Source organism: Microtus oregoni, unplaced genomic scaffold, assembly GCF_018167655.1.
Source record: "Microtus oregoni isolate MIOR12 unplaced genomic scaffold, Mior012 000064F_ref0000363, whole genome shotgun sequence".
NCBI classification, from domain to species: domain Eukaryota; kingdom Metazoa; phylum Chordata; class Mammalia; order Rodentia; family Cricetidae; genus Microtus; species Microtus oregoni.
The window spans coordinates 10,224,487-10,252,000 of record NW_024543874.1 but is presented as its reverse complement, the minus strand read 5'-3'; the positions used below and the strand labels follow the sequence as shown (position 1 = coordinate 10,252,000).

General features: G+C 44.5%; 1 protein-coding gene, 7 non-coding genes and 1 pseudogene across 8 annotated transcripts; 5 read left to right on the top strand and 4 right to left on the bottom strand.

Moving 5' to 3' along the window:
- Positions 1–2,706: 2,706 nt before the first annotated feature.
- Positions 2,707–2,778, bottom strand: Trnay-gua. Its single transcript has one exon. It is a non-coding gene; the product is annotated as a tRNA-Tyr (tRNA).
- A 1,079-nt stretch (positions 2,779–3,857) lies between these two features.
- Trnac-gca lies at positions 3,858–3,929 on the bottom strand. The gene has a single exon. It is a non-coding gene; the product is annotated as a tRNA-Cys (tRNA).
- A 5,834-nt stretch (positions 3,930–9,763) lies between these two features.
- Trnac-gca lies at positions 9,764–9,835 on the top strand. The gene has a single exon. It is a non-coding gene; the product is annotated as a tRNA-Cys (tRNA).
- A 4,878-nt stretch (positions 9,836–14,713) lies between these two features.
- Positions 14,714–15,584, top strand: LOC121439985 (annotated as a pseudogene).
- A 2,961-nt stretch (positions 15,585–18,545) lies between these two features.
- Positions 18,546–18,617, bottom strand: Trnac-gca. The gene has a single exon. It is a non-coding gene; the product is annotated as a tRNA-Cys (tRNA).
- Positions 18,618–18,955: 338 nt separating this feature from the next.
- LOC121440013 (ferritin light chain 1-like) lies at positions 18,956–19,821 on the top strand. Its single transcript, XM_041640713.1, has one exon. The coding sequence runs from the start codon at positions 19,135–19,137 to the stop codon at positions 19,663–19,665; it is 531 nt and encodes a 176-aa protein (XP_041496647.1). The 5' UTR covers positions 18,956–19,134; the 3' UTR covers positions 19,666–19,821.
- A 1,513-nt stretch (positions 19,822–21,334) lies between these two features.
- Positions 21,335–21,406, bottom strand: Trnac-gca. Its single transcript has one exon. It is a non-coding gene; the product is annotated as a tRNA-Cys (tRNA).
- A 3,100-nt stretch (positions 21,407–24,506) lies between these two features.
- Trnac-gca lies at positions 24,507–24,578 on the top strand. The gene has a single exon. It is a non-coding gene; the product is annotated as a tRNA-Cys (tRNA).
- Positions 24,579–26,322: 1,744 nt separating this feature from the next.
- Trnac-gca lies at positions 26,323–26,394 on the top strand. The gene has a single exon. It is a non-coding gene; the product is annotated as a tRNA-Cys (tRNA).
- The last annotated feature ends 1,120 nt before the right edge of the window (positions 26,395–27,514 follow it).

Below are 27,514 nucleotides of genomic sequence, written 5' to 3'. Positions count from 1 at the left end.
TCCAGTTCAGCCAGAGCTACAACTAAAGGGGGAGAGAGAGAGAGAGAGAGAGAGAGAGAGAGAGAGAGAGAGAGAGAGAGAGAGATCACAATGTGAGATGGGTCAGCAGGCATTAGTTTGGACATAAACCCATCTACAAATCCCATATGAAGAAGCAAGATGTGGAGGCACATATGTGTAATCCTAATATTCACAAGGAAAGACAGAAATTGGAGTCAGGAGACCCTTTCTGAAAACTCATGACTGGTGAACTTGGAGTATGTATATCAGTTTCAAGCAATAAGAAGGACTCTACTTCAAATAAAGCAGAAGGTGAGGTCTGACACCCCTGTGATGTGGGATTCCCCTCTGTATGCTGTGAGTACCATAATAAAGATTCTTCTTTGGGCTTATTGCAGTGCAGAATAGGGCAAGGCAGGAATTCCAAGCAGAATGAGGAGGAGAGAGTAGGTGGAGTCAAAGAGATGCCATGTAGCTCCTGGAGGAGAAAGACATTGGATCTTTATCCAATAAGCCACAGCCACAGCCATGTGGCGAGATATAGATTAATAGAAATGGGTTAATTTAAGATATAAGAGTTTGCCAGGAATATGCCTAAGCTAATAGGTCAAGCAGTGTTTTAACTAATGTAGTTTCTGTCTGATTATTTTGGGTCTTGGCAGCCAGGAATGAACAAGCAGCCTCTGACTACAAAATGGTGTGCCAACATGGAACTGACTACACCCACATAAAACCTGAGAAATCTTAGAAAGGAATTCTAGACACAAAAGAACAGATTTAAGCATGACTTCTTGGTAGCTGGCATTTGTTTTCCGGATGGGCTCTGCTGGCGGTAAGCAGAGGTGCCACAACTCCCTTAAGAAAAGGTTTACTGACTCAACATAAGAAATAGTGGCTTCCTGGTTTGGGCACCACGAACTCTGACTCTTTTAGGAGGCCAAGCATTTGAGTGGGGTTTGTGGGCAGTGTGATGCAAATTGCTTGGTAGCAGCACGTATGAACTGGTTACCAGAGTTGAGGTGGTAAGGACAGCTCCTACCCGGCAGTCTCAGAGGCAGTGAATGGACCTGCCATGTTGGACTGTGTGGAGCCAAAAGGCAAAGCTGCGATAGTCCTAGCCATGCCCGCTTAGCGTTTAAAATAAAAAGAGCTCCTGGTCAAAAAATAGTTACAGATACACACAGAATAAAGACAAACCCAGATGGAAAAGACCTTTAAATGGATCACAGTGTTGGAAAGATGTTTGTAGACTTGAAAGAGAGCAGAACAAGAATATAGACACTTATAAAAAGAAGTGAAGTCTTTAAGGAGACAGTAAAAGTAATATAAAAGAGCACAAACAACCATAGATTAAGAGAGTAAGGAAAAATAAGCCATGCAAAGATGGACTATACACAGAGATTCTGGATAATGTATATTATTGTGTTTTCTTTGAGTTTTTTGACTACAGAGGGACATTTGATTCTGGGGGCTGCTAAGCTAAAGCAACACACACACACACACATATATATATTTGAAAATTTGGGTCTAAGGATATGCTGCTTTGGGAAAGAGGTTCTGCTTTTTTTTTCCATAGAGGATGAGAACCTGTGAATTCCTTCCAGACTAATGGGTTTTGATGGACCAAAACCCCCTGATTGGTGCCCAGGAACTCCAAAATTAGTTAGTCCAACAAAAATCCAGAGGCAGTTTTGAGAGAATGACACCCAAATTCCCTGATTGTGTATAAGTGTTTGTTTACATTTAAAGGGGGATATGCTATACATCCCTATAAGTTTTTGGTCAGAGGTGCCCTAGAACCCCTAAATATGATTCTTATTGTCTTCTAGTGCTAAGAACATGTAGTAGCATTTCATTTGAATTTTAATAAATAAAGCTTGCCTGAAGATCAGAAAAGTAAAACAGACACACTGGCAGCCTTGCAGACCAGGTAGCAATGACATACACCATTATTCCCAGTAGCCACTATGACACACACCTTTAATTTTAGTATCCATACTGCTTTGAGATAGAAACCAGGCAATAGTGGAGAGACTGCCCTTAATCCTATACTGGAGAGAATTAGAAGACGGGAGGAGACAGCTCTCAGGTTCAGTCTCATTCCGATGTTTCCTGGAGGCAGGATCAACATTTTCATATCGAGTTCGAAGCCAGTGGCTTTTATTATCTGGTCTTTAGGTTGAACCACAATTTCTGTGTCTGAGTTTTTATTAGCTGTGCTTCAAGAACTGGTGTTGGAAGGTTAACTACCATGACGATTTCAGTCCTGTGTGCATCCCCAGCTCCTGTGGCCTAGGTCTGTAGGATCTTCCCTCGGCCTTAGATTTCTTTGACATTTGCCGTTCAGTTCACATGTCATCCACTGTGTCGAGTACTTGTAAAATCCTGATGCAACCCCACATCTTCCTCTCTGGGAACTTTTCTTGTATTCTGTCAATCCATCATTTCCAGTTTCTGATCACTGTGCTAATGCGCGTAAGTGTGGACTCAGAGTCGTGAGTGTTTGGGCCCTTGGGTGAGAGTTCTCTTAAGAGGATAAGACATCCCCATGTAAGACATGAAATTACTCTGTATTATGGGTATCAGTGAGAGGGAGATGTTCTGGAGTTTATTAAAGAACTCTCACCTAATGGAGACCTTTTATGTACACTGAGGTCCTCCCCAAGGTGAATGTGGTAGGTTAACTACCAAAATCATATTTAAGCAAGGGGGCACCTGGATTTGAACCAGGGACCTCTTGATCTACAGTCAAATGCTCTACCCCTGAGCTATACCCCCACTTATAGGGAAGGAAACATGCCATTGGCACCTCTTCAACCTTGGCACGACACCTAGGCTTCCTATATGTTCACAATCTACTGGTTCTTCCTTTTTTTTTCCATTTTTTTATTGAGAAAAGGAGAAAAAAAAACAAGTTTCCACCTCTTCCCAGTCTCCCATTTCCCTCCCCCTCCTCCCACCCTTCTCCCCCTCCTCCCACCGATCTCCCACTCCCCCCACTCCTCTCCCCATCCCTCTCCAGTCCAAAGAGCAGTCAGATATTAAGGGTTATATGGTTCTTCCTTTTGATCTTGACCTGGCAAGATTTTTACTTAAGTCAGCCCTCCACTTCCTCCTCTCCAACATTAGTCAGCCCATTTCAATGCCTCTCTCTCAAGTGTGTTAAAGACTTCAGCTTTGTCCCTGGAAAGGACTCTTAACTCATATTTTTCTTAGGTAAACTTCCAATTTCCCTTAAGTGGCCAAGGCAAGAGGTGATGGTTCTGAGTTTTCAATGGTGCAAATCCTTTGCCTGGAAAGAATATTCCCTGTTCTCTAAGATATGAGGAGGGTGCCCTTTATTTTACACCATCATTTATTCACTCAACAAACACCATGTAGCTTCTTATGTTGTGGTCACTCATGACCATGTTGAGGACACAAAGAGATGTCAGTCATTTTCCTCTTCCTCAGAGTTTTAGTCTCAATTGGAGACAAATGTGGTCCAAGTCTTTCCTCAGAAGTAGCAGGAATCAAAGAACTGGCTGGGATGAACATCATGTAAAAAGAGCTCTTTCTGGGGGCTCAGGAGGGACTTCCCAAGGAGCTGGCTCTGAAAGTTGGTAGAGGAGGAATCCTGCTCCTCACCTTCATAGGACTCCTCTATGCTGCCTCCCTGCAGTGAAGGAGCCTTCCAGATCCTGGGAGGTCAGCCTGTGTCACCCATGAGTGTGACCTGGATGGGTTCACAGTTAGTCCTTTCCTTGTTCCTCTCAGAAACAAGAGCAGAACACAGAGCACAGGGGAACACAGTACATTTGTTGCCTCTGCGTTAACCATATCAGATTTGGTCTCTTGTATCTAAAAGAGACATAGAAAGGGGGCACCCGGATTTGAACCGGGGACCTCTTGATCTGCAGTCAAATGCTCTACCCCTGAGCTATGCCCCCATCTGCTTCATGTATATATAATAAACATCTTTGAACCTATATGGTCACTCCCTGACGTGTACTTGCTAGTACTCTGCTATCATCTACTTCATCCTGTGAGTCCCAGTCCTGAGCCAACTGCACTCCTGTCTGCCAACCTCCTCATGCCAGCATCCTCCTATCCAAGTTCACAGCTGTGATGGAGATGTTAGGCTGGTGATCAAATTCTTTATCCATATTGATAAGCTTTCATGGTGCTGTAATGTACTCCACATAGCACCAGAGGATAAAGGTAATCATCAGATACAAACCCTGTGACCTATTAAAGCCACCTGCCTACAAGACATATGAGTCCAATAATGACATGAATGTTATATGAATAAACACATCTTTTAATTTATAATTATTATTTTTATTAGTTTTTTTTATGAGACAGGGTTTCTCTGTTTGGTGATTGCAGTCCTAGAACTTGTTCTTTAGACCAGGCTGGCCTTGAACTCAGAGATCCATTGCTTCTGAAAGATTGTTAGCGCCAAAGGTGATGGATGACTCAAGGGAACGCTGTCATCCACGTGTTTTTTGTTTTGCCTCCTTGGTTCTTTCCATTGCATTAGAATCAGTGATAACCACGTGACAGTCAACGCTAAGCTGTCCTGGACTCTCCTCTGCCAGCAACATCAGTCCAAGACTCTTCACTTTAGCTTTTGGTAAAATTTTGGTAAAGGGCAAAAAGCAGCCACATTCTTTGCCAAAATATGAGAGTACTAATTTTCCTCATCTTGAAGGCTGCATAAGCTGAACCTCTACAACCACATTGTTCTGAGCACTACCATTTTCCAAGCTCCTGTTAGCATGGCCCATTAAGCTCCACTTACAACATCCAAATACTTTTCTAATCCAAAGTCTCCACATCTTCTAGAATCTTCTTACAAGCAGCATGGTCAGGTCTGTTATAGCAATAACTCAGGTCGTGATATCAATTTCTCACTTAGTGTTCTGTGTTATCACTGTTTTACATACTATGTTACTATACTGCTCTGTTGCTATGAAGTCACACCACGGTCATGGAAACCTATAAAGCATTTATTGGGAGCATCTTACGGTTTTGGAGAGTTAGTCCATGATCATCAAGGTGGGAAGCATGGTGGCAGGCGGGCAGGCAGGGCACTGGAGCAGTAACTGACAGTTTACATCTGATCCACAAGCAGGGGTCAGAGAGTAGGACTGGGTCTGATATGGAAATTTGCAACCCCAAAGCCTCTTCCTGTGGGCACCTCCTCCAAGAAGGTCACACCTCCTAATCTTTCCTAAACAGGCATCGAGTAAGGTCTAAACACTTAAATATAAGAATCCATGGTGGCTGTTCTCATCAAAATGCCGCATTATTCTATGAAAACTATTTAAATTAAATATACAGACCATCACTACAGTGTGTGGGAACAGTTAAATGTCTTATCATAGATACAAAGGCTAGAAACTTCACTCCTATTAACAACTCACAGAAGGGGTTCATCTCCCAAAAGGAACGTCAATTTGTTAAAAATTCCAGAGACTTGCGCACAGAAGAGATGGTGGAACAGAAGCAGGTCATGGTGAAGGTGAAGGAAGTCATAGGGTCTTTACAGTGCAGTCGACCTTTGGGGGCAAAGCTCAGGAGCCCAGGTCACTCCTGGAAACCAGAGAGGAGAAACGTTCATTATCTGTTGATCAATGTATGGAAAATTACACTGAAAAGTACTTCCCAGAGAACTCTAGGTTGGTGGAAGATGAAGATGTTTATGAAAACAAAGCAGTCTAAAGATCAGTCTGCCATTAACTCAGAATAAACAAACCTTCTACCAGACATCTTCATCCTGTTTAGAATGACACACGTCAGCTACACACAGGGCTCACAGATCATCGTGATGGAAACACAGACGTTCGCCCAGCTGAAGGCTGGGGCATGAATGTAACGGGAAAGTGAGAATGGAGGAAGGCATGGAAATTATACTCCATCAACAGTGCAGTTACTGACGCTATCCCTGCCACCCTGTGTGTAGTTATATAAGTGCACAGGCAGAGAAGAGACAGCTAGACCTTTAGAGCATGGCTCCCTTTTGAGTGACAGGAACATTAAGAGCATATTTGGAAGGGCATTATGACTTTTTTCTTTAAAATAATAACAAGTTTTCCAAATAATTGAATTGTGCTACATTTTTATCTAGACATTGGTAATGCCTTTGTGTAGTGACAACAGATCTGAAGGTCACGCAGAGGCCACAGCTTCAGCATTTTCTAACTCCCTGTGTCCTCTGGTCAGAGGACAGCTGTCAGAGCTCCTTGATGACTCACTCAGGCCTGACGAGATGTTTCTACCCTGAAACTTTTCTCAAGGGCCATCCATAGAATGGAAAGTTGCCTTCGCATGCTGACACCACATAGTTTTCCAGAGAAGTTAGGCAGGGTCTCTTCACCCTGAGAAATTGTATATAACTTAAGAAATCAGACAGGTAAATCTAAAGTCCTTTGTAGTTGCTTATGTCCACCTGCTTCTCTCACAGGCTGTAATGTGTGTTTGTGTGTGTGTGTGTGTTTGTGTGTGTGCTGACATTACAACATGGGAAATACCGGGTAGTGGAGAGGAGCCTGTGTGGGCTGAGTTTGTGGTGGCAGCAGTGCTGGTCTTGCCAAGTAAAAAGCATAAGTTCTAGGAATGTTGAGTGTGGCTCTGAAGATGAAAGTCACTTATAAAACATCTCTCTCTGGGAGGGGGCATAGCTCAGGGGTAGAGCATTTGACTGCAGATCAAGAGGTCCTTGGTTCTAATATAGGTGCCCCCTACCATAGTTTATTTGTTTATGTTTTCACCCATGGAGCCATCGCCATCACCTATGCTCAGTCCTATATTTCTTCCTTTTATTACATTTATGCCCATCATTTGGATGGACGGCTGCCTCCCATCTCCTCCTACAAGCTCCATGACTTTCCTATTCTTTTTTTTTTTTTTTTGGTTTTTTGAGACAGGTTTCTCTGTGGTTTTGGAGCCTGTCCTGGAACTAGCACTTGTAGACCAGGCTGGTCTTGAACTCACAGAGATCTGCCTGCCTCTGCCTCCCGAGTGCTGGGATTAAAGGCGTGTGCCACCAAATGTCTCCATTTCTCCTGCATATATCGAGTTTCTCTGGTTCTGCTGGGTTCTTAAAGGGAAGGCAAGGACTATGGTGGAAAATTCTTCTGGATTTTCCAGGCTCAGCATCCATAGAGTCTCCAGTGTCCAGGGAACAGAAAGGAAGGCCTAACCATAAATCATCTTCCTCCCTGTCATTCTGGACATGTTCAGAACTAAGTTCACCAGAACTACTGAGACAAATACAAAATCAGCTTCTCTGTGGAGGGTGGACACGAGCTTCTTCCTATTCCACAGCCCTCTGCTCTCTTGCTTCATCCTCAAAGGCTAAAGTCCAGCTCAGCTGCTGTACCAGGAAGAGAGGGACCCTGCAGTGTTGCTGCTCCAGCGCCAGCTGGGGCCCTGTGAGAACCTTGAGTGGCAGCCCACTCTGTCTTCAGGGAAGGAGGAGAAGGAGATGAGGCCCGGTTTGAAGGCAGTTGGCCATCTCAGGAGCTGAACCAGGACAGCAGTGTGAAATGGGCTCAGGTCTTCAGACTGCTGCTCTAATTTTCTTGGCTGTTGATGCTCATCAAGCATGGGCCAGGCCTGCTGCAGTGAGATCTCTGGTGAGGTCCGTGGGTGGCTCCTGTTGCCACCACCCAGAGAGGATGGGACTATACAGAGTAGGGACTCTCTTCACCTACTACAGCACTGGAGAGAACTGGCCCTGCCCTCACCAGCTGCAGCACTAAGTAAAGTGGGCCCTGTACCTGCCCTGAACAGCACAGGTGGGTGTCCCTATGGTGGGGGTACAGATGAGCCACCCATAAGGTGTGAAAGGAGAGCTAGCCCCACTGTCTGCCATTCAGTGACATGGGTGAAGGAGAGATATCCCATGCACCCTTGCACCTCTGTATTTTTACCAGGTAAGAAACCTGGTCCCTGGACACCAGAGTGGGAGAGCTAACCCTGACTCTCACTGGCTGCAGCACTCAGAAGAGTGAACCCTGCATACCTCACCAGGGCAGCACAGTAGAGTTGTGTGTTCAGAGGAATCTCATCTTCGTAATCACAGGAATATGGCCCCACCCTCACCTGCCATATGGTAGAGTGTGTGAGGGAGAGAAGACGTTCCTCCACCCCACCCCTCACTTCCTGTGGTGTGGAGGAGAACTGACCCTGAGGTCATGAGAGTTGGAGAATTGGAACTACACCTTAATGTGGCAGCAAAGCAGAGCTTGCCCTCTTGGCGGGCAGTACAGGTGAGCTGCCAAGGGGCATGAGAGCTGGAGAGCTGACCTGTCCCTCCCTTGTATGTCATGTGGTGCACTGGGTGAGGAAAGTATACACTCCCCCTTGCTATCTTCAGCAGGCAGAAGAGCTGTCCTCCAGGCCATGAGATCTGAGGATCTGGCCTTGTCCCTTATTGACTGTAGCAATTGAGGGAGCAGGTCATAAGCCTCCCCTGGGAAAACAGTTTGTCTGGCCCTGATGGTGAGTACTGTGAGCCTGACCTGAGGGCATGAGAGCAGGAGAACAGGTCCTGCAGCTTGCTGCCTGCTGCATTGGGTGAGCTAACTGGGGCAGTGCTGGAGAGCTGGTCCTCGAGATGATGAGGGAAAGCTGAACCATGGCTATGAGTTATCCCACTTCAACATCCACCTCATCTATGAACTGCTGGAGACTGTGAAGTGTCCATGTCTGCAGATCCAAAGCTACAGGATCTCCATGACACAGGACCATAACAGGATACCCAGGAGGAGTCCCACTGATTACCAGTATTGGTAGGACAGCAGGAGCAGAGGCCCCGAGTCAAACCAATGATTCATTTCAATAAACACGAGTAAAGATGTGTGGAGTAAGAGGTGTATATTGTGACTCACTTGGACACAATACAGCTTCCCATGTTATGCTGTGATTTTTTTCTTTTTGCTTTCTTTCTTTTTTTTGGGGGGGGGCTATGATTTTAAATTTTGTTTTGCCTAGTGGGGGAAGGTCTTAAGGACAGAGGGCAGAGATGAGGGGATGGGGAAATGGGTGAGTGTGGAAATTAGAATGTAAAATACACAAAGAGCCAGTAAAGTCAAAACAACAACAACAAAAACCAGGAAGAGGCAAACATTAGGTGGCACTCAGAGAACTCCAAGGAAGAGTGGGAGGAGGATTGCGGTAACCAGAATATTTGAGATCATCAGTAAACAAGGCCCATAGAATCCACTACGTAGGGCTCATAGGGGCTCACAGATACTGGAGCAACCACCACTGAGCCTGCCTGTGTCTATGCTAGGGCCTCTGCATATATGATATGGTAGTTTAGCTGGGGTTTTTGTGTGACTCCTAACAGTGGGAGTAGGGGTGTCTCTGACTCTTTCCAGTGCTCTTGGAACTCTTTTTCTCCTACTGGGTTGCCTCATTCAGCCTTGATATGAGGTTTTGAGCCTAGTTGGATTGCCTCATTATTCCATATTCAGTTAATATCCCTGGGAGGACTGCTCTTTTCTGAAAGGAAACAGAGGTTCAGTAGGTCTGGGAGAACAGGGAGGTGGGGGAGAACTAGGAAGAGTGGAGGGAGGGCAGGCTGCAGTCAGGAGCATTGTATGAGAGAAGAATAAAGAAGCAAAGAGACGGACCTAGAGAGGAAGGCATCTAACCAGTCAGGTCTGGCTGCCTCTGGAAAGTAGGTCTCAGAGAACCTGTAATTTAACTTTATAGTCATAATTTATCCCCACATAGATGAAATGAATTAACTGGGTACACTGGTACCAGTGGGGGTATAGCTCAGGGGTAGAGCATTTGACTGCAGATCAAGAGGTCCCTGGTTCAAATCCAGGTGCCCCCTTATTTATACTGGAATATGGTTACTGACTTACTGGATTAATCATAGGCAGCATGCCCATGAGTTTGAAAAGTCTTCATTAGCTGAGGTTTCTGGAATCAGAGTTCCTATGCCCCATTTACTTCCGTGGGTTCCATTTTCAGCTACTTTATAATCACCCACTAACCTAAAGGCTGGAACCCCCAAAGTACATTAGTACAATGCACACAGCTGACCTCTGACCTGTGTTGAGTCCTCTCCACCTTCTTGTTCTCCCCTTCTGGATTCTTTCTCTCATCCTCACTGGGATAGTGAGTTTTGATTGTCAGTTTGACACACTGTAGAATTACCTTGGAAATAAAGTGTCCACAAAGGATACAGTGTCTAGATCAGGTTAGCCTGCATTCCTGTCAGTAGGGGATTGTATTGATGATTAAGTCAACTGATACATGAGGACACAGCACTATTCCCTAGACAGGAATCCTGGATACTGTGAGTGCAGAAAGTGAACCTAGCACTAACGAGCATGCGCGCATTCATTCTTCTTTGCTGTTAAGTGTAGATGTGATGTGACTAACTGCGTAAAGTTCTTGCTGCCTTGACTTCACTGAAATAAGTGACTGTATCTTGAAATTGTGAGCTAATGCAAACCTCTTCTCACCTTACTTGCCTCTTGCCTGGACATTTATCATTTTATCCCAGGCTATGGCAGTTTCAGTAGAAAGAACCATTATTTTTATGTAGAACCATTTTGGGAGCTGTTACAACAACTGGGATAGGCAGTGGACAATGACCCTAAAGATATGGGTTGAAGAGCGAGGTGCTTTTCTGCCTTAACTGGAGAACTCCACCTTTTTTCTACAGAATTGGGGGATGAGGACCCCAAATGTGGTGTTAAAGCACACAGTGTCCTGAATTCCAGATTGACTTTTGGTCTGGTACACATCTAGTGGTGGCCATTGGCTGGTACCTCTTATAAATATCAGGATCTCTGGTGTGGCAGTCATGTTTCAGGATTTTAAATTTCATTTTACAGAATAAAGTTCCAAACAAAGTTTCAAACTTCTCACAAACAGCATTTGCTACAGAGCTTTGTTAGGGGCCAAGCAGAGCCTGGCAGCTCTAGACTCCAAGTTGTACCACGGACAGCTTCAAGGCCTGCCGTCTTTCCCAAGAACACAGTAGAAGCATGGAGACCCTCAGCACTCTGCAGAGTCCACAGTTATTTCTTCAAAGTAACTAAGATTGCATAAAACCAAAATGAAAACAATATCCAAATTACCACAATGTTGCTGGACAATAGTGGTGAGCACCTTTACTCTCAGCAGGAAGGGAAGAGGAGACAGGTGAATCTCTGTTCCAGGACAGTCAGAGCTATTCCCAGACACCTTTTCTCAAAAGTCCAGAGAGAGAGAGAGAGAGAGAGAGAGAGAGAGAGAGAGAGAGAAAGAGAATGATCACAATGCCGTCTAGAGAGATAGCTCAGCAGGTATTAGCCCTTGCTGCACAACCCTGAAAATCTGAGTGTGGCCATCTACCCACCTACAAATCCCATATAAAGAAGCCAGGTGTGGACACACACACACACACACACACACACACACACCACCCTAGGACTCCTTAGGAAATATGAAAGTTGGAGTCAGGAGAATCTTTCTGAAAGCTCATGGCTGGTGTACTTGGAGTATGCATCTCATTTTCAAGCAATAAGATGGACTCTGCTTCAAATAAACCAGAAGGTAAGGTCTGATTGTTTTCATTGCCCTGCCTCTAGTTCTTGCTGGTCAACCTGACTCTACTTCCTGCCCAGCTACTGGCCAATCAGTGTTTATTTAAAATACAAGTGACAGGGTACAACCCATTGTCCCACAGCATGCCCAAATATATGTTTCTTATTTTTTATTGGAATTTTTGATTTATCCTCGATGTTTAATTCATCATCTAGAGCAGTATGTTTTTTTTCAAACAGGCATTGAATTTTTAAATTTTCCTGCTGAGACATGTTCTCCACTGTGACTGGGAATGATTGGACAATGTTTGACCTGTGGGCCTGTGAGAGGTCCCCCAAGGCATTTCCTGATGGTATCATGTTGCCTTGTTTGTCTTTTTATGATCTACCTTCATTGATACAATGTTGACATTTTCCATGTCTTTTACATGATCCAGAAAGTAGAGACCTTCTATTTTTGTTATTCCTAGAAGAGACATTACTCCTTGAAATGCCTTGTCTACAATCCCTCCACAGATGTCCTATTCTATCACAATTAAAGCATTTGGAATTTTGATGTCTCCTATACCTTGGGAAAAAGTTTTTTCTACCCAAGCCTCAGAATTATAGTCAAATATATCACTGTTCTTTGTATGCAGGATCCATTCATCCATTGGTGCTGATCTAGCCTTTAAAGATCCAAGTATCATTTTGCATTCTAAATTGGCATTTTCAAAAGCCAACGTTTCAATAAGTACTCATCTAGCTTCTGAGTTGGTTACTCATTTTTATACAGCCTTAGTTATTCATTGTAAAACGTCACTCAAGGGTTCTCTTCTGCCTTGTTTAACCCTAGTGCAGGATTCAATTATTTTTCCTAGTTCTTGAATCCTGTCCCAAGCACTTAAGGCTGCTGTGTGGCATAGGGACAAGATGTGTTCATCATAAATATCTTGATCCTGTGGATCAGCATAAGTGCCCTTACCCAGAATTTGGTCTTGGGACCTCAAATCCTTTTGCTCTTCCCTCTTGCTCTAACATTTTTGCCTCTTCTCACTAGTAACATTCCCACAGTAGTTGTGGCCTGTCCTCTAGGAGAGCTGAAACTAATTGAAGCCAGTTTTTTGTGGGCTAGCCTTATTGCTGGAAGCCTGTTTTCATCATCTCCCTAACAAATGGTGAATGTAAGCCATTAGATACTACTGCTTGCTTAATTTCCTTGAGATCATTCATACCTATAACTTTCCATTTACATTCTCTGAATCCTTTTGGTTATTTAGTATTGGATGGTTTGTCAGAGGAGATTACAGGGTAAGTAGCTAAAACACTTGGTTAGTCATTTTTTGAGTCTGACATACACAGGCAGTGCTAAATCCTGTCCTTGTACCTTCACACCCTCCTTATCAATTCTGATAATTTCCTCATCATTTCAAATATCTTTACCACTGTCTTTTGTAAAGCCTAAATGTCTTGACCTGTGAATATTTCTAATGATTTCATTGACTCATATAACTGCTGATCCTTATTCTGTATGATTCCAATGAAGTTTTTCCATTAACGATAAGTTCCCATCCTTGGATCTCATTTGCATGGGATGCAGAGTGCTTTCCTGGAGAGATACTCTATCTGCTAAAGTATCATAACATTTAACAGATTTTGATAGTCATTCTACAGTATGAATATTTCAGATGATTTTTTAGCACCCTTTGACATGGATAGATTTTTTCTGTCAAATTAATAATATCCTTTTCAATGGTATTGAATTTTTTCAGCTAACTTTTGATTTTTGAAGGTATGAATCCTGTCAGCTAGCTGTGCTTTATTAGTCCATAAAGACTGTATTTTTTACAAAAGTGCCTCATTCTTAGCTCTGTTATCACAACATTTTTATGAAATAATATAAAAATCAAAGCTAAGTCCCAATATCAAATAAATGGATGTATCAGACAAACCATAAACCCTTGCAGTATAGCATCCATAATATAAGAAAAAAATGTAATTAAATTCCTTGATGGGGATATTGTCTGCAATTATATAACTTTCAAATTTATTGATTTATTTAGTAATCAAATGAACTTCACTTTGTTATGAGATTTTAGTAAATTGTTGTCTCAGAACACAAACCAGAAGTCCCCACATGGCAGGGAAAGCAGTGGAGGGACAAAGTTTGCCCAACTCCAGGAAATGGCCAAGTCAGCATGCAGCTTGCCCAACAAAGGGGTAGTTCCATTTCAGTGTGGTTTTTGGCAAAAAATCATTTAGTTGATGATATCAAGCCAGGTGGGTGGGGCTGGGAGACCTTTGGCCATGGACCTTTTGAGCTGCTCTCAGTAGTTGTGGGGCCAGAATCCATTTGTGTGCCAAATGAAACATGATTTAAAAAACTAAGGAAGAGAAATCGGGGTCAACCTGAAGATAAGAAAAGCAAAACAGTCAACCACTAGCTCTTACCTTGACCCCAGTCAGAAACAGTAATCGTGCCTCCTGGAATATCAGAATGAGACTGTGTTGAGATCAGTTTCCTCTAATTTTATCGTCCTCTCTAGGGCAGATTTTTTTTATTTTATTTTTTATTTTTTTATTAATTTTCACCTCCTTCCCTACTCCCATTTCCCTCCCCCTCGCCCTCCCTCTCCAGTTCAAAGAGCAATCAGGGTTCCCTGCCCTATGGGAAGTCCAAGGTCCATCTTCCTTCATCCAGGTCTAGTAAGGTGAACATACAGACTAAGCTACCACAAAGCCAGTACATGCAGTAGAATCAAAATCCAGTGCCATTGTCCTTGGCTTCTCAGTCAGCCCTCATTGTCAGCTACATTCAGAGAGTCCGGTTTGATCACATGCTCCATCAGTCCCAGTCCAGCTGGCCTTGGTGAGCTCCCATTAGATCAGCCCCACCGTCTCAGTGGGTGAACGCACTTTCTTGCTCATGTTCTCTCTCCTTCTGCTCCTCATTTGGACCTTGGGAGCTCAGTCCAGTGCTCCAATGTGGGTCTCTGTCTCTATCTCCATTCATTGCCAGATGAAGGTTCTATGGTGATATGCAAGATATTCATCAATGTGGCTATAGTATAGGGCCAGTTCAGGGGCCCTCTCCTCAGCTGCCCAAGGAACAAGCTGGGGACATCTCCTTGGACACCTGGGAACCCCTCTAGAATCAAGTTTCTTGCTCCCTTAATTAAGATATATACTTCCGCCTTTTGGCTCCCTGAGCAGCACCATGGCGGTCGGCAAGAACAAGCGGCTGACGAAAGGCGGCAAGAAGGGAGCCAAGAAGAAAGTGGTTGATCCATTTTCGAAGAAAGATTGGTATGATGTGAAAGCCCCGGCCATGTTCAATATTAGAAACATTGGAAAGACACTAGTCACGAGGACTCAAGGAACCAAAATTGCATCCGATGGCCTCAAGGGTCGCGTGTTTGAAGTGAGCCTTGCTGATCTCCAAAACGATGAAGTTGCATTTAGAAAATTCAAGCTAATTACTGAGGATGTTCAGGGCAAAAACTGTCTGACTAACTTCCACGGCATGGATCTTACCTGGGACAAAATGTGTTCCATGGTCAAAAAGTGGCAGACCATGATTGAAGCTCACGTTGATGTCAAGACAACCGATGGTTATTTGCTCCGACTCTTCTGTGTTGGTTTCACTAAAAAACGCAACAATCAGATCCGCAAGACCTCATATGCACAGCACCAGTAGGTCCGCCAGATCCGGAAGAAGATGATGGAGATCATGACCAGAGAGGTGCAGACAAATGACTTGAAGGAAGTGGTTAATAAACTGATTCCAGACAGCATTGGGAAAGACATAGAAAAGGCTTGCCAGTCCATTTATCCTCTTCATGATGTCTTTGTTAGGAAAGTAAAAATGCTGAAGAAACCCAAGTTTGAATTGGGAAAACTCATGGAGCTCCATGGTGAAGGTGGTAGTTCTGGAAAAACTACTGGTGATGAGACAGGTGCTAAGGTTGAACGAGCCGATGGATATGAACCACCAGTCCAAGAATCTGTGTGAAATACAGATTTTTAATAGTGACAAATAAAGTCTTATTTGTGATGAAAAAAAAAGATATATACTTCCCTGCTCCCATATTCACCCTTCCTCCATCCCAACCATCCCATTCCCCAAAACTCTCCCCTTCTCACTTCTCTCTCCCTATTTCCCCTTACTCCTACCCCACCCCACCCCCAAGCTCCCAATTTTGCCTACTTCCAATATCCAGGAGGATAACTATATGTTTTTCTTTGGGTTCACCTTAATTAGCTTCTCTAGGATCACAAATTATAGGCTCAATGTCCTTTATTTACGGCTAGAATCCACTTATGAGTGAGTACATACCATATTCATCATTTTGGGTCTGGGTTACCTCACTCAGGATAGTGTTTTCTATTTCCATCCATTTACATGCAAAATTCAAGATGTCATTGTTTTTTTACCACTGAGTAGTACTCTAATGTGTATATATTCCACACTTTCTTTATCCATTCTTCCATTGAAGGGCATCTAGGTTGTTTCCAGGTTCTGGCTATTACAAATAATGCTGCTATGAACATAGTTGAACAAATGCTTTTGTCATATGATAGGGCATCTCTTGGGTATATTCCCAAGAGTGGTATTGCTGGGTCCAGGGGTAGGTTGATCCCGAATTTCCTGAGAAACTGCCACACTGATTTCCAGAGTGGTTGCACAAGTTTGCATTCCTACCAGCAATGGATGAGTGTACCCCTTTCTCCACAACCTCTCCAGCAAAGGCTATCATTGGTGTTTTCGATCTTAGCCATTCTGACAGGTATAAGATGGTATCTCAAAGTTGTTTTGATTTGCATTTCCCTGATTGCTAAGGAGGTTGAGCATGACCTTAAGTGTCTTTTGGCCATTTGAACTTCTTCTGTTGAGAATTCTCTGTTCCGTTCAGTGACCCATTTTTTAATTGGGTTAATTAGCATTTTAAAGTTTAGTTTCTTGAGTTCTTTATATATTTTGGAGATCAGACCTTGGTCTGATGCAGGGTTGGTGAAGATCTTCACCCAATCAGTAGGTTGCCTTTTTGTCTTAATGACAGTGTCCTTTGCTTTACAGAAGCTTCTTAGTTTTAGGAGGTCCCATTTATTCACTGTTGCCCTTATTGTCTTTGCTACTGGGGTTATACGTAGGAAGTTGTCTCCTGTGTTCAGGGAAGGATTAAAGGCATGCCCAACTGTCATTAAAGGCATGCACCACTCAGTTTCTCTGACAACTAGTGTGGTTACTAGGATTGAAGATGCGTGTCATTATAGCTACTGAGATTAACAGTGTGTGTAACCATAATCAGATCTGCAAGGCTGACCAGTGGGAATGTTTTACTCACAGATCTTTAGGCAGTCTTTATTTATTAAAATACAATTGAAATGCTACTACATTGCACTTCACAGAGTCCAACGCTGGGTAAGACAGTTTGCAAAGCACCTTCCAGCTCAACCAAAATTAGTCAACAGGGAGGAAGCTTCCCTGGTCAGTATCAACTTGGGTCCCTACCCTCTGTGACTAATATGTATAGTGTCTTTAGCAACAGTAATTCCTCAGCAAGTTCTGGTGAGTAACACAGAGCAATGGTGATAGCCTTAATTGTCCTGGAGGGTCTCTGGAGTCCCAAACTTAAGTTGAAATTGTTGCACACAGAGAATTATGCTCATCTGAGAATCCATAGATTTCCAAATAAAACATCCATTTCCACGCATGGGATACATCCCTTTAAGTTGTTGGTCACAGGTGTCCTGAAAACCCCAAACATGCTTCTTATTTTCTTCTAGTGTTATTTCATCTGCATTTTAAAAATAAAGCTTGCCTGAAAATAAGAAAAGTAAAACAGCCACATTGGCCAGCCTTACAGACCAGGCAGCAATGACACTCACCTTTATTCCCAGTAGCCAAACTGACACACAACTTTAATCCCAGTACTTGCCCTAGCCTGGCATAGAATCCAGGCAGTAGTGGTTCATACCCTTAATCCCAGACAGGGGAGGATTATAGAAAGAAGAAACCAGCTCTAAGGTTTAGTCTTTTACTGAGGTTTCCTGGAGACTGAATCAACATTTTCAGAATGAGTTCAAGGTAAAAGCCAGTGGCTGGCTGCTTTTATTTTCTGGTCTTCAGGTTGAACCACAATTTCTGTCTCTAAGTTTTATTAGTTGTGCTTCAAAAACTGGCGTTGGACAATGGGGATGTTCTATTGGGATCTCACCAAGGCCAGCTGGCCTAGGTCTGAAAAAGCATGGGATAAATCCGGACTAGCTGAACATAGCGGACAATGAGGAATACTGAGAATTCAAGAACAATTGCAGTGGGTTTTTGATCCTACTGCACGTACTGGCTTTGTGGGAGCCTAGGCAGTTTGAATGCTCACCTTATGAGACCTGGATAGAGGTGGGCAGTCCTTGGGCTTCCCACAGGTCAGGGAACCCTGATTGCTCTTCGAGCAGATGGGGGGGGGGGGACTTGATCGGGGGAGGGGGAGGGAAATGGGAAGCGGTTGTGGGGACGAGACAGAAATCCTTAATAAATAAATAAATTAAAAAAAAAAACTGGCGTTGGGAGGTTAACTACCATGACGATTTCACTCCTGTGTGCATCCCCTGCTCCTGTGGCCTAGGTCTGTAAGATCTTCCCTCTGCCTTAGATTTCTTTGACATTTGCCGTTCAGTTCACATGTCATCCACCGTGTCGAGTACTTGTAAAATCCTGATGCAACCCCACATCTTCCTCTCTGGGAACTTTTCTTGTATTCCGTCAATCCATCATTTCCAGTTTCTGATCACTGTGCTAATGCGGGTAAGTGTGGACTCAGAGTCGTGAGTGTTTGGGCCCTTGGGTGAGAGTTCTCTTAAAGAGTATAAGTCATCCCCATGTAAGACATGAAATTACTCTGTGTTATGGGTCTCAGCGAGAGGGAGAGGTTCTGGAGTTTAATAAAGAACTCTCACCTTTTATGTACACTGAGGTCCTCCCCAAGGTGAATGTGGTAGGTTAACTACCAAAATCATATTTAAGCAAGGGGGCACCTGGATTTGAACCAGGGACCTCTTGATCTGCAGTCAAATGCTCTACCCCTGAGCTATACCCCCACTTATAGTTAAGGCAACATGTCATTAGCACCTCTTCAACCTTGGCACCACATCTAGGCTTCCTATATGTTCACAATCTACCGGTTCCTCCTTTTGATCTTGACGTGGCAAGATTTTTACTTAAGTCAGCCCTCCACTTCCTCCTCTCCAACATTAGTCAGCCCATTTCAATGCCTCTCTCTCAAGTGTGTTAAAGACTTCATCTTTGGTCCTGGAAAAGAACTCTTAACTCGTATTTTCCTTAAGTACACTCCTAATTTCCCTTAAGTGGCCAAGAGGTGACAGTTCTGAGTTTTTAATGGCTCAAAACTTTTCCTTGAGCAGCCTTCGGAGATCCCGTGGATCTGTGTCTTGCTTCAATAGTGTTTGGACGGAACAGACCCGGGGCCTCCCTTTGTTACCTTCCACCGCTCCTCATCTGCAGCCGCAGCCTCCGGGACCATCACCTCGCCGCCTTCAGCTCCCAGGACCAGCTAACACCGTCTCTTTGCGGGTAGCTCCAGACTGTGTCTCAACCATGACCTCCCAGATTCGCCAGAATTATTTCACCGAAGTGGAGGCTGCCGTGAACCGCCTAGTCAACCTGCACCTGCGGGCCTCCTACACCTACCTCTCCCTGGGCTACTATTTTGACCGGGATGACGTGGCTCTGGAGGGTGTAGGCCACTTTTTCGGCGAATTGGCCGAGGAGAAGCGCGAGGGTGCCGAGCGTCTCCTCAAGTTGCAGAACGATCGCGGAGGCCGTGCACTCTTTCAGGATGTGCAGAAGCCATCTCAAGATGAGTGGGGTAAAACCCGGGAAGCCATGGAAGCTGCCCTGGCCTTGGAGAAGAACTTGAACCAGGCCCTCTTGGATCTTCATTCCCTGGGCTCTGCCCGCACAGATCCTCATCTCTGTGACTTCCTTGAAAACCACTTCCTGGATAAGGAGGTGAAGGTCATCAAGAAGATGGGCAACCACCTGACCAACCTCCGCAGGTTGGCTACTGGGCCCCAGGCATCTCTGGGCGAGTACCTCTTTGAGCGGCTCACTCTCAAGCATGACTAGGAGGCCTCTCCTTCCGAGGGGCTCCCACCTCTGCTCTGCACCAGCCCGCCTCAGGACCTTCACCCTAACCTCTCAAGAAGCCACTAGGCAGCTTTGTAACGCCCTGGAGCCCCTCTCAAGTTTTGGACCAAGTAAAAATAAAGCCTTTTGAAGCAGAAAAAAAAAACTTTTCCTTAAAGAATCCTATCTGTTCTCTAAGATATGAGGAGGGTGCCCTTTATTCACATCATCCTTTATTTATCAACAAACACCATGGAGCTTCCTTTGTTGTGGACACTATCAGCCATATTGAGGACACCAAGATGTCAGTCATTTTCTTTTTCTTCTGCTTCTTAGTTTCAATTGGTGACAAATCTAAGATTCCAGTCTTTCCTCATAAGTAGCAGAAATCAAAGCACAGGCTGGGGGCCCTTTTAGGGGCTCAGGAGGGACTTCCCATGGGGCTGACTCTTGGAAGTTGGCAGAGGAGGAATCCTATTCCCCATCTTCATAGGACTCCTCTGTGCTGACTCCCTGCAGTGATGGAGCCTTCCAGACACTTGGAGGCCAGCCTGTGTCACATTGTGAGTGCTACCTGGAATGGTCTCTGTATGGTAAAAGGGACAACTGGGGCAGTGGACAAACCAATCATTGAGCACCGTGACTCTGAACCCGGAATCAGAGCCAGTGAAGGAAATATGCCCTGGTCCTAAGACTAGAGTCAAAAAGTTAAAAGGACCAGTAAAAGAAACACAGTTTGGCCATGAAATCAGAGCCATCTCTGCCCCTGACCAACTGAACTAACCATTCCCTGAGCAGGGAAAAACTAAGCAATAACTCTGCTCCCTGGGAAAACTCTGCCACTAAGAAGCCCTATATAAGCCTTTTTGCCTGTTCAGTTAAGGGCTTCCATTATCCCTCCCTGACAGAGGCAGCCAGTCTCCTGTTCTCCTCCTTCCCAAATAAATCTCTTTCTCAAAAGAGTCTTGGGTGACAATCTTCATTTTCCAGCGCAGAATAGAAGAACCTGGCTGGGACGTCCCTAAAGGGAGTGAGCTGAGAAACCTTGCTGAGATACTCCTTTAGGGGACCTGAGCGAAGCTGAGCAGAACAAATGAATCTGACTAGGATGTTTCTCATGGGTAGGGTGAGCAAGGCCAAGTAGAAAAAGTAATAACTTCTTATCAGAGCTGGAGGAGATTGTTACATTTTTGCAAGGGCTTCTCCTGTAGCAGAGGGTTAGCAAAAGATGTAATATCTTGGGCCAGAGAAGAAGCAGATAGCTGTGCTTGGAAGTTCCCTAACGGTAACAGAGCAGAGCTCCGTTAAGGTGGCTCTCTAGGAGAAAAGAAGAATTGGTATGCCCTGAGGGGACACCATCCCCCTCTGCAACCCAGCTTCGGGTAGCCTGGCTTCCCAATAGTCAGGACGCCATTCATCCAGGGCTGAGCTGTCCTATTGCGGCTCTAAGTATAACCTAGCTTCCTGATAAGTCAGGGTATCCCTGCAATCCAGAGCTGTAACACATTTCCCTACAGTCTCACTTAGGGTCCATTCCTAGCTCCTCTCAGAGAAGAGAACAGCGACCAGGCCTGAACAGAACACAGACTACAGGGGAACATAGTACATTTGTTGCCTCTGTGTTAACCAGTATCAGATTTGGTCTCTAATATCTAAAAGAAATATAGGAAGGGGGCACCCGGATTTGAACCGGGGACCTCTTGATCTGCAGTCAAATGCTCTACCCCTGAGCTATGCCCCCATCTGCTTATGTTTATCTAAGAAACATCTCTAAACTTGAATGGCCACGCACTGATATGTGTACTTGCTAGTACTCTGTTCTCATCTGCTTTCTCCTGTGAGGCCCAGGCCTGTGCCAACTGCACACCTGTCTGCTACCTCCTCATGCCAGCACCCTCCTATCCTAGTTCACGGCTGTGACAGAAGCACTAATGCATGGAAGCCTGCGTTCAGCTCATCCACTCACCCACCTGTAAAGCCAATCTCAAAAGGCTGGATCTTAAGCAATTGATGGCTTATGAGGGAGAGAAAACCACTTTCTTTAAGGGTGTGGCTTGTGGTATGCCAACAGTATTCCAGTGGACAGCTCCACACCCAGAAGCATGGTATAGAGCAAATCAGAGGACCTGAACCTGGGGGTGTAAAGGTTGGATGTACAGGGGTGGGGGAGGAGTTAAAAGAGGGAGCTGAAGGTGGATTGATCAAAGTACAGTATATGGAATTATCAAAGATTTATTGAAAATATTTTCTAAAAAAGCACATTTTGCCTTCAGTAATAGGGCCTTACCATCAGGTTGTGGAGAACAACCTTGGTAAGAGGTGCCAATGTTTACAGTGTCCATGTTACTGATTTGGCCACCAAAACAACAAGATATGATGCAATCCTGGCACTGGAGTTTTACTTGGGGCATTTAGATTCCTTGCATAAAGGCATATATTTTATGAACCTTCTACAGCAGTTGGCTTCTGTATAGTCTGTAATAGACCAGTGTTATTCTCCCTCCCGATCGTCTTTCTCTTTCCCTTCCCTCCCATCCTTCTCCATATTTAAATCTTCTATTCTAATTTACCCGTGTCTCTCCATATTCCTTTTGCCCTTCTATTGAAGATCCTGTCCCACTACATGGTTTCTTAATATATACCTAACCTCTGTGGTTATTTGGGTTGTAACTCACAGATCAAATGTTTAAAAGCTTACATCCACATGTAATAGTAAATATGGAATATTTGTCACTTGTGTTCTTTGAGCCTCACTCGGGATAGTTGTTTCTAGCTCCATTTTCCTGAAATTATCAAAACTTCATTTTTCTTAATCGGTGAATAATATTCCATTGTTGAAATACCATATTTTCATTATCCATTCATGAGTTGATGGATGTCTAGGGTGTTTTCTATTTCTGGCTCTTATGAATAGAGACACAATGAAAATAGATGAGGGAATATCTCTTCAGTAAGACTGAGAGTCCTTTGGAAAGATACTTAAATGTGCTCAAGAGGTAGATTGATTCTCTGAAGACAACACTTAAGTTGTGAATCATGGAGAAGTTAGTCTGGTGCTAAACTTCTTCATCCATGTTGACAAGCATCATGGTACTGTAAGGTACTCCACACAGCATCAGAGAAGAAAGGTAATCATCAGATACAAACCTTGTGACTATAACAGCCATCTGCCTACAAGACTTATGAGTTCAAGAATGACATGGATGTTATTCAAATAACCACATATTTTAATACGTTATTATTTTTATTTATTATTTTTCTGAGACAGGGTTTCTCTGTGTAGTTCTTGCAGTCCTGCAACTTGCTCTTTAAACCAGGCTGGTTTCGAACTCAGAGATCCACATGCTTCTGGTTCCAGAGTGCTGGGATAAATGTGTGCTGTCACCACCCACCATAACCACAACTTTTTAAAAACTGGGTATAAGGCCATTCCATTTTATTGAACACATATCTGACCTTGCTAATATGGACATGAACCTGAGACTAGCTAGTACATGTGCCCTTGGAGAAATTCGGTACTAATTTTCTGCTAAGGAGCATAGCAATACCCCGACTCCTAATGGCATACTGCTGTACCCATAGGTAGTGGTTTACTCAGTCCACACCATGGAAGCTTCTCTTTGCAGGGGATGGAAATTAACATAGATACCAACAACTGGATAAGGTACACACAGTGAGAGATTTTGCACTCTCGGTCACAATTGGATGCTTTCATCAACCCCCTCCATTCAATTCTCAGGGCTCTATGCTGAAGAGGAGGCAGAAAGATTGTAAGCGCCAAAGGTGATGGATGACTCAAGGGAACACTGTCATCCACGTTGTAGTCTGTTTTGCCCTCTTGGTCCTTTCCATTGTAGATCTGCATGAGAGTGACCAGTGATAACCACGTGACAGTCAACACTACGCTGTCCTGGAATCTCCTCTGCCAGCAACATCAGTCCAAGACTTCACTTTAGCCTCTGGCAGATTTTTACTCAAGGGCAAAAAGTGGCCACATTCTTTGCCAAATTATGAGAGTACTAATATCTGTCCTCTCTAAAGCTGTTTGATCTGACCTTCTACAACCACATTGCTCTGAGCACTACCATTTTCCTAGCTCCTATTAACATGGCCCATTAAGCTCCACTTACAGCATTGAACTGCTTATGTAATACAAAGTCCAAACATCTTCCTGAATCCTCTAACAAGCGGCATAATCAATTTCTCACTTAGTACTCTGTGTTAATACAGTGTTACATATATAGTTGCTGTACCTGAAGACACACATGATTATGGAAACTTATAAAGAAAGTATTTAATTGGCGCATGCTTATGGTTTTTGAGAGTTAGTCCATGATCATCAAGGTGGACACAGAGTCCACAGTTCTTTGATGACTAGCGCAGGCCTGAAGAGACATCTTCACCACCTATCCAGGCGCTACCCTCAGGGTCTAACACACAGATCATACATGCAATGGAGCGACGTCTTCAAATGCCGGTATCACATAGTTCCCCAGAGAAGTCAGGCAGGGTCTCTTCACACTGAGAGCTTGTATATAACTGAAGAAGTCAGACATGTAAATCTGAAGTCCTTTGTAGTAGCTTATGTCCACCTGTCTCCAGCTGTGCTGCTCCCACAGGCTCAGGTGTGCGTGCGTGCGTGTGTGTGTGTGAGTGTGGGGGGAGTGCTGATATGAGAACAGGGAAGCAGAGTTGGAGAAAGTGGGATTGGAGAGGGACCTGTCTGGGATGCATTGGTGGAGGCAGCAGTGCTGGTCTTGCTAAGCAGAAAGTATAAGTTGTGGAAATGCTGGGTGTGACTATGAAGGTGATTGACACTTATAAAACATCTCTGACAAGGAGGGGGTATAGCTCAGGGGTAGAGCATTTGACTGCAGATCAAGAGGTCCCTGGTTCAAATCCAGGTGCCCCCTACCATAAGTTTGTTTACATTTTTACCCAAGGAGTTATCATCCATATTCTCTCCTATGTTTCTTCCATTTTTCTACTTTTGTATGGCCCTCAACAGAGCTGGAGGATATAGGCCAGGTCATCATGTGGATGGATGGCTGCCTCCCATCTCTTGCTACAATCTCCATGTCCCTCCTATTTTTATGCAGTGTCGCCACTCTTGCTACATATATCCTGTATATCTGGTTAGCTGAGTTCTTAAAGAGAGGGCAAGGACTATGTTGGAGAATTCATCTGAATTTTCCAGGCATATCAGGCTTACAAACAGCCAGTGTCCAGGGACCAGAAAGGAAAGCCAAATGATAAATTATCTCCCTCCATGGCTGTCTAGAGAACATGTGTTCAGAACTAAGGAGACAAATTCAAGAACCAGACTTTCTGTGGAGTGTGGACGTTACCCATGTGAGCTTCTTCCTTTCCAGAGCCCACTGCTCTCTTGCTTCATCCTCACAGGCTAAAGCCCAGCTCAGCTGCTGTACCAGGGAGAAAGGGACCCTGCAGTGGTGTAGCTGGCAGTGCCATCTGGGGCCCTGTGAGAACCCTGAGTGACGGCCCATTTGGTCTTCAGGGAAGGAGGAGAGGGTGTCTGGGGGATTGTAGGCATGAGATTGGTGGAGTACACTAGAAGAACATCTCCAGAATCAACTAGTCAGGGCTCCTGGGCTCCCAGAGACTAATGCTGCAATCATGGACCTTCAGGGTCTTGTGCTAGCACCTAGGCATACCTGCTGTGGCTGTTAACCTTAGGGTTTTTGTGGGGCTCCTCACAGTGGGAGTGCAGGTGTCTCTCAGTCTTTTCCATCCTCTTGGGACTCTTTTTCTCCTATTGGGTTGCTTTGTTCAGCCTCGATACAAGGGTTTGTGCCTCATCTTATTGCATCTTGTTATGTTGTGTGTGGTTGATATCACTGGGAGGCCTGCTCATTCCTGAAGGGAAAATTAGGAGCAGTGGTCCTCATGGGTGGGGTGGTGGGGTGACTGAGAGCAGTGGTCGTCATGGGTGGGAGGTGTGGTGGAGTGACTAGGAGCAGTGCAAAGAGGGGACACTGTTGGTAGCATGTATTATGTGAGAAAAAAAATCAAAATAAAAAAAAAGGATGGGCCTGGAAAGCTGCAGAGCTGAGGAAGCATCTCACCAGTCAGGTCTGGCTGCTTTGGGGAAGTAGGTCTGAGAACATCTGTAATTTAACTTTATAGTCAGAATTTATCACCACATAGATGAAATTTAATAACTGTGTACAGTGGTAACAGTGGGAGTATAGATCAGAGATGGAGTACACCCAATAGTGTGACAGAATTGTCTATAGAGCTTGCTAGAGACACATCAGACCCTGGGTCCCTCCCGAGAGTCTGATCAAGGAGTTTCTGGTGGACAGAGAACTTTCCCTTTTGTCCACTCCTGTATCCCATTCACCTCCCAAGGTCAGCCAAGCAGTCAGTGTGTTTGCATGTGGCTCCTTTGATTGGGTTGAAGAAGGCTGTAGCAGCAGGCCTCCTGAATTTACTGCCCCTAGCTCAGCTAGAATCTAAGGCAGGAGGATGCTGGTCATTCATGAGGACAGGGCAGTCATGTGCAGAGGCAGCTCAGGGCTGGGCCTCCTAGGAGGGGGCAGATGATGCAGAGCACTGGCAAGTGTACCTGTGATGTTAACAGTCAGGGAGTGGCCATGCAGGTTCTGAGTGCCTGTGAGACATTAATAAGCATGTGGGGGTATAGCTCAGGGGTAGAGCATTTGACTGCAGATCAAGAGGTCCCTGGTTCAAATCCAGGTGCCCCCTTTCTAGGATCTATTTTATATGCCAGATCATAAAATGTCTTGTGTGGTTCAAGAAGATCCAAGTAAAACCTGTGTCACCCACTTTGTCATGGTGTGGGAAGTCCTTCTCTTTATGTGTTGCTTTTGGTGGTTAATGAATAAAGAAGCTGTTTTGGTCTGTGATAGGACAGAGTAGAGGTAGGTGAGAAAACTAAACTGAATGCTGGGAGAAAGAAGGCAGAGTCAGTGAGAAGCCATGTAGCTGCCACTGGAGACGGACACCTCCGCTGGAATCTGCTGAAACTTTGCTGGTTACCTCGTGGTGATGCACAGATGGACATGGGTTAGTTTAGGATATAATAGCTAGCTAAAAATATGCTTAAGCTATTGGCCAAACAGGATCGCAATTATTACAGATTTCTGTGTGATTATTTCGAGAGTCTGGGCAGCCAGGAAACAAATGAGCAGGCTCCCCACCTTTGTTCCTTATCCTGAATGTTGTCATATTATATACTGATCTTTGTTCACCTGTTTGCTGGATTCTATCAGGACATCCAGGTCACAGTCACACATGTTGAGGCAGAGGTTGTCCTCTAAGGCTATGATCAGGAGGTTCACTCACTGTAGGAAACCGAGCTTATAGGAATCTGGAGTAGAACCAACTTCCTGGAGCCCTTGCCTTTATCTCCTCTGGAAGCCCCTCTGGAACCCCAGACAGGGTGCTCCTCGCTTCCAGTTCCCTGCCTGTGTTTCAGCTCCTGGCCCTTCTATGGAAATATTTCACCCTTTATTTGTCTCCCATGTAGAATAAACTTTCTGAAGTCAAAAGACAGTGTCTTACACATCTATACGTACGCAACCCTCATGACAGGGTCCAGAAACCAGCAAGCCACTTAGGTGTTTGCTGAATGAATAAATCAAGGAATGTATAGTATCTTCCTGAACACTTAGATCTTGGAGAAGGCTCTCTCTGAGCCTCATGGGAGGGTCATCAACAACCTAGGACCAGAAAGTCTTGTCCAATCTCTTCTGTGAACCTACAGTGTCTTCTTCACGTCAAAGTCAATTCCTTTACCATACTCTGCATGAGTGTGTGTGTTTGTGTGTGTGTTGGCCTAGTCAAAGCTGGAGAGGAAAAGAAG

What these genes read in the sequence shown, in the direction of transcription:
- LOC121440013 (XM_041640713.1), top strand. Translation starts at nt 19,135, where the DNA reads ATGACCTCCCAGATTCGCCAGAATTATTTCACCGAAGTGGAGGCTGCC.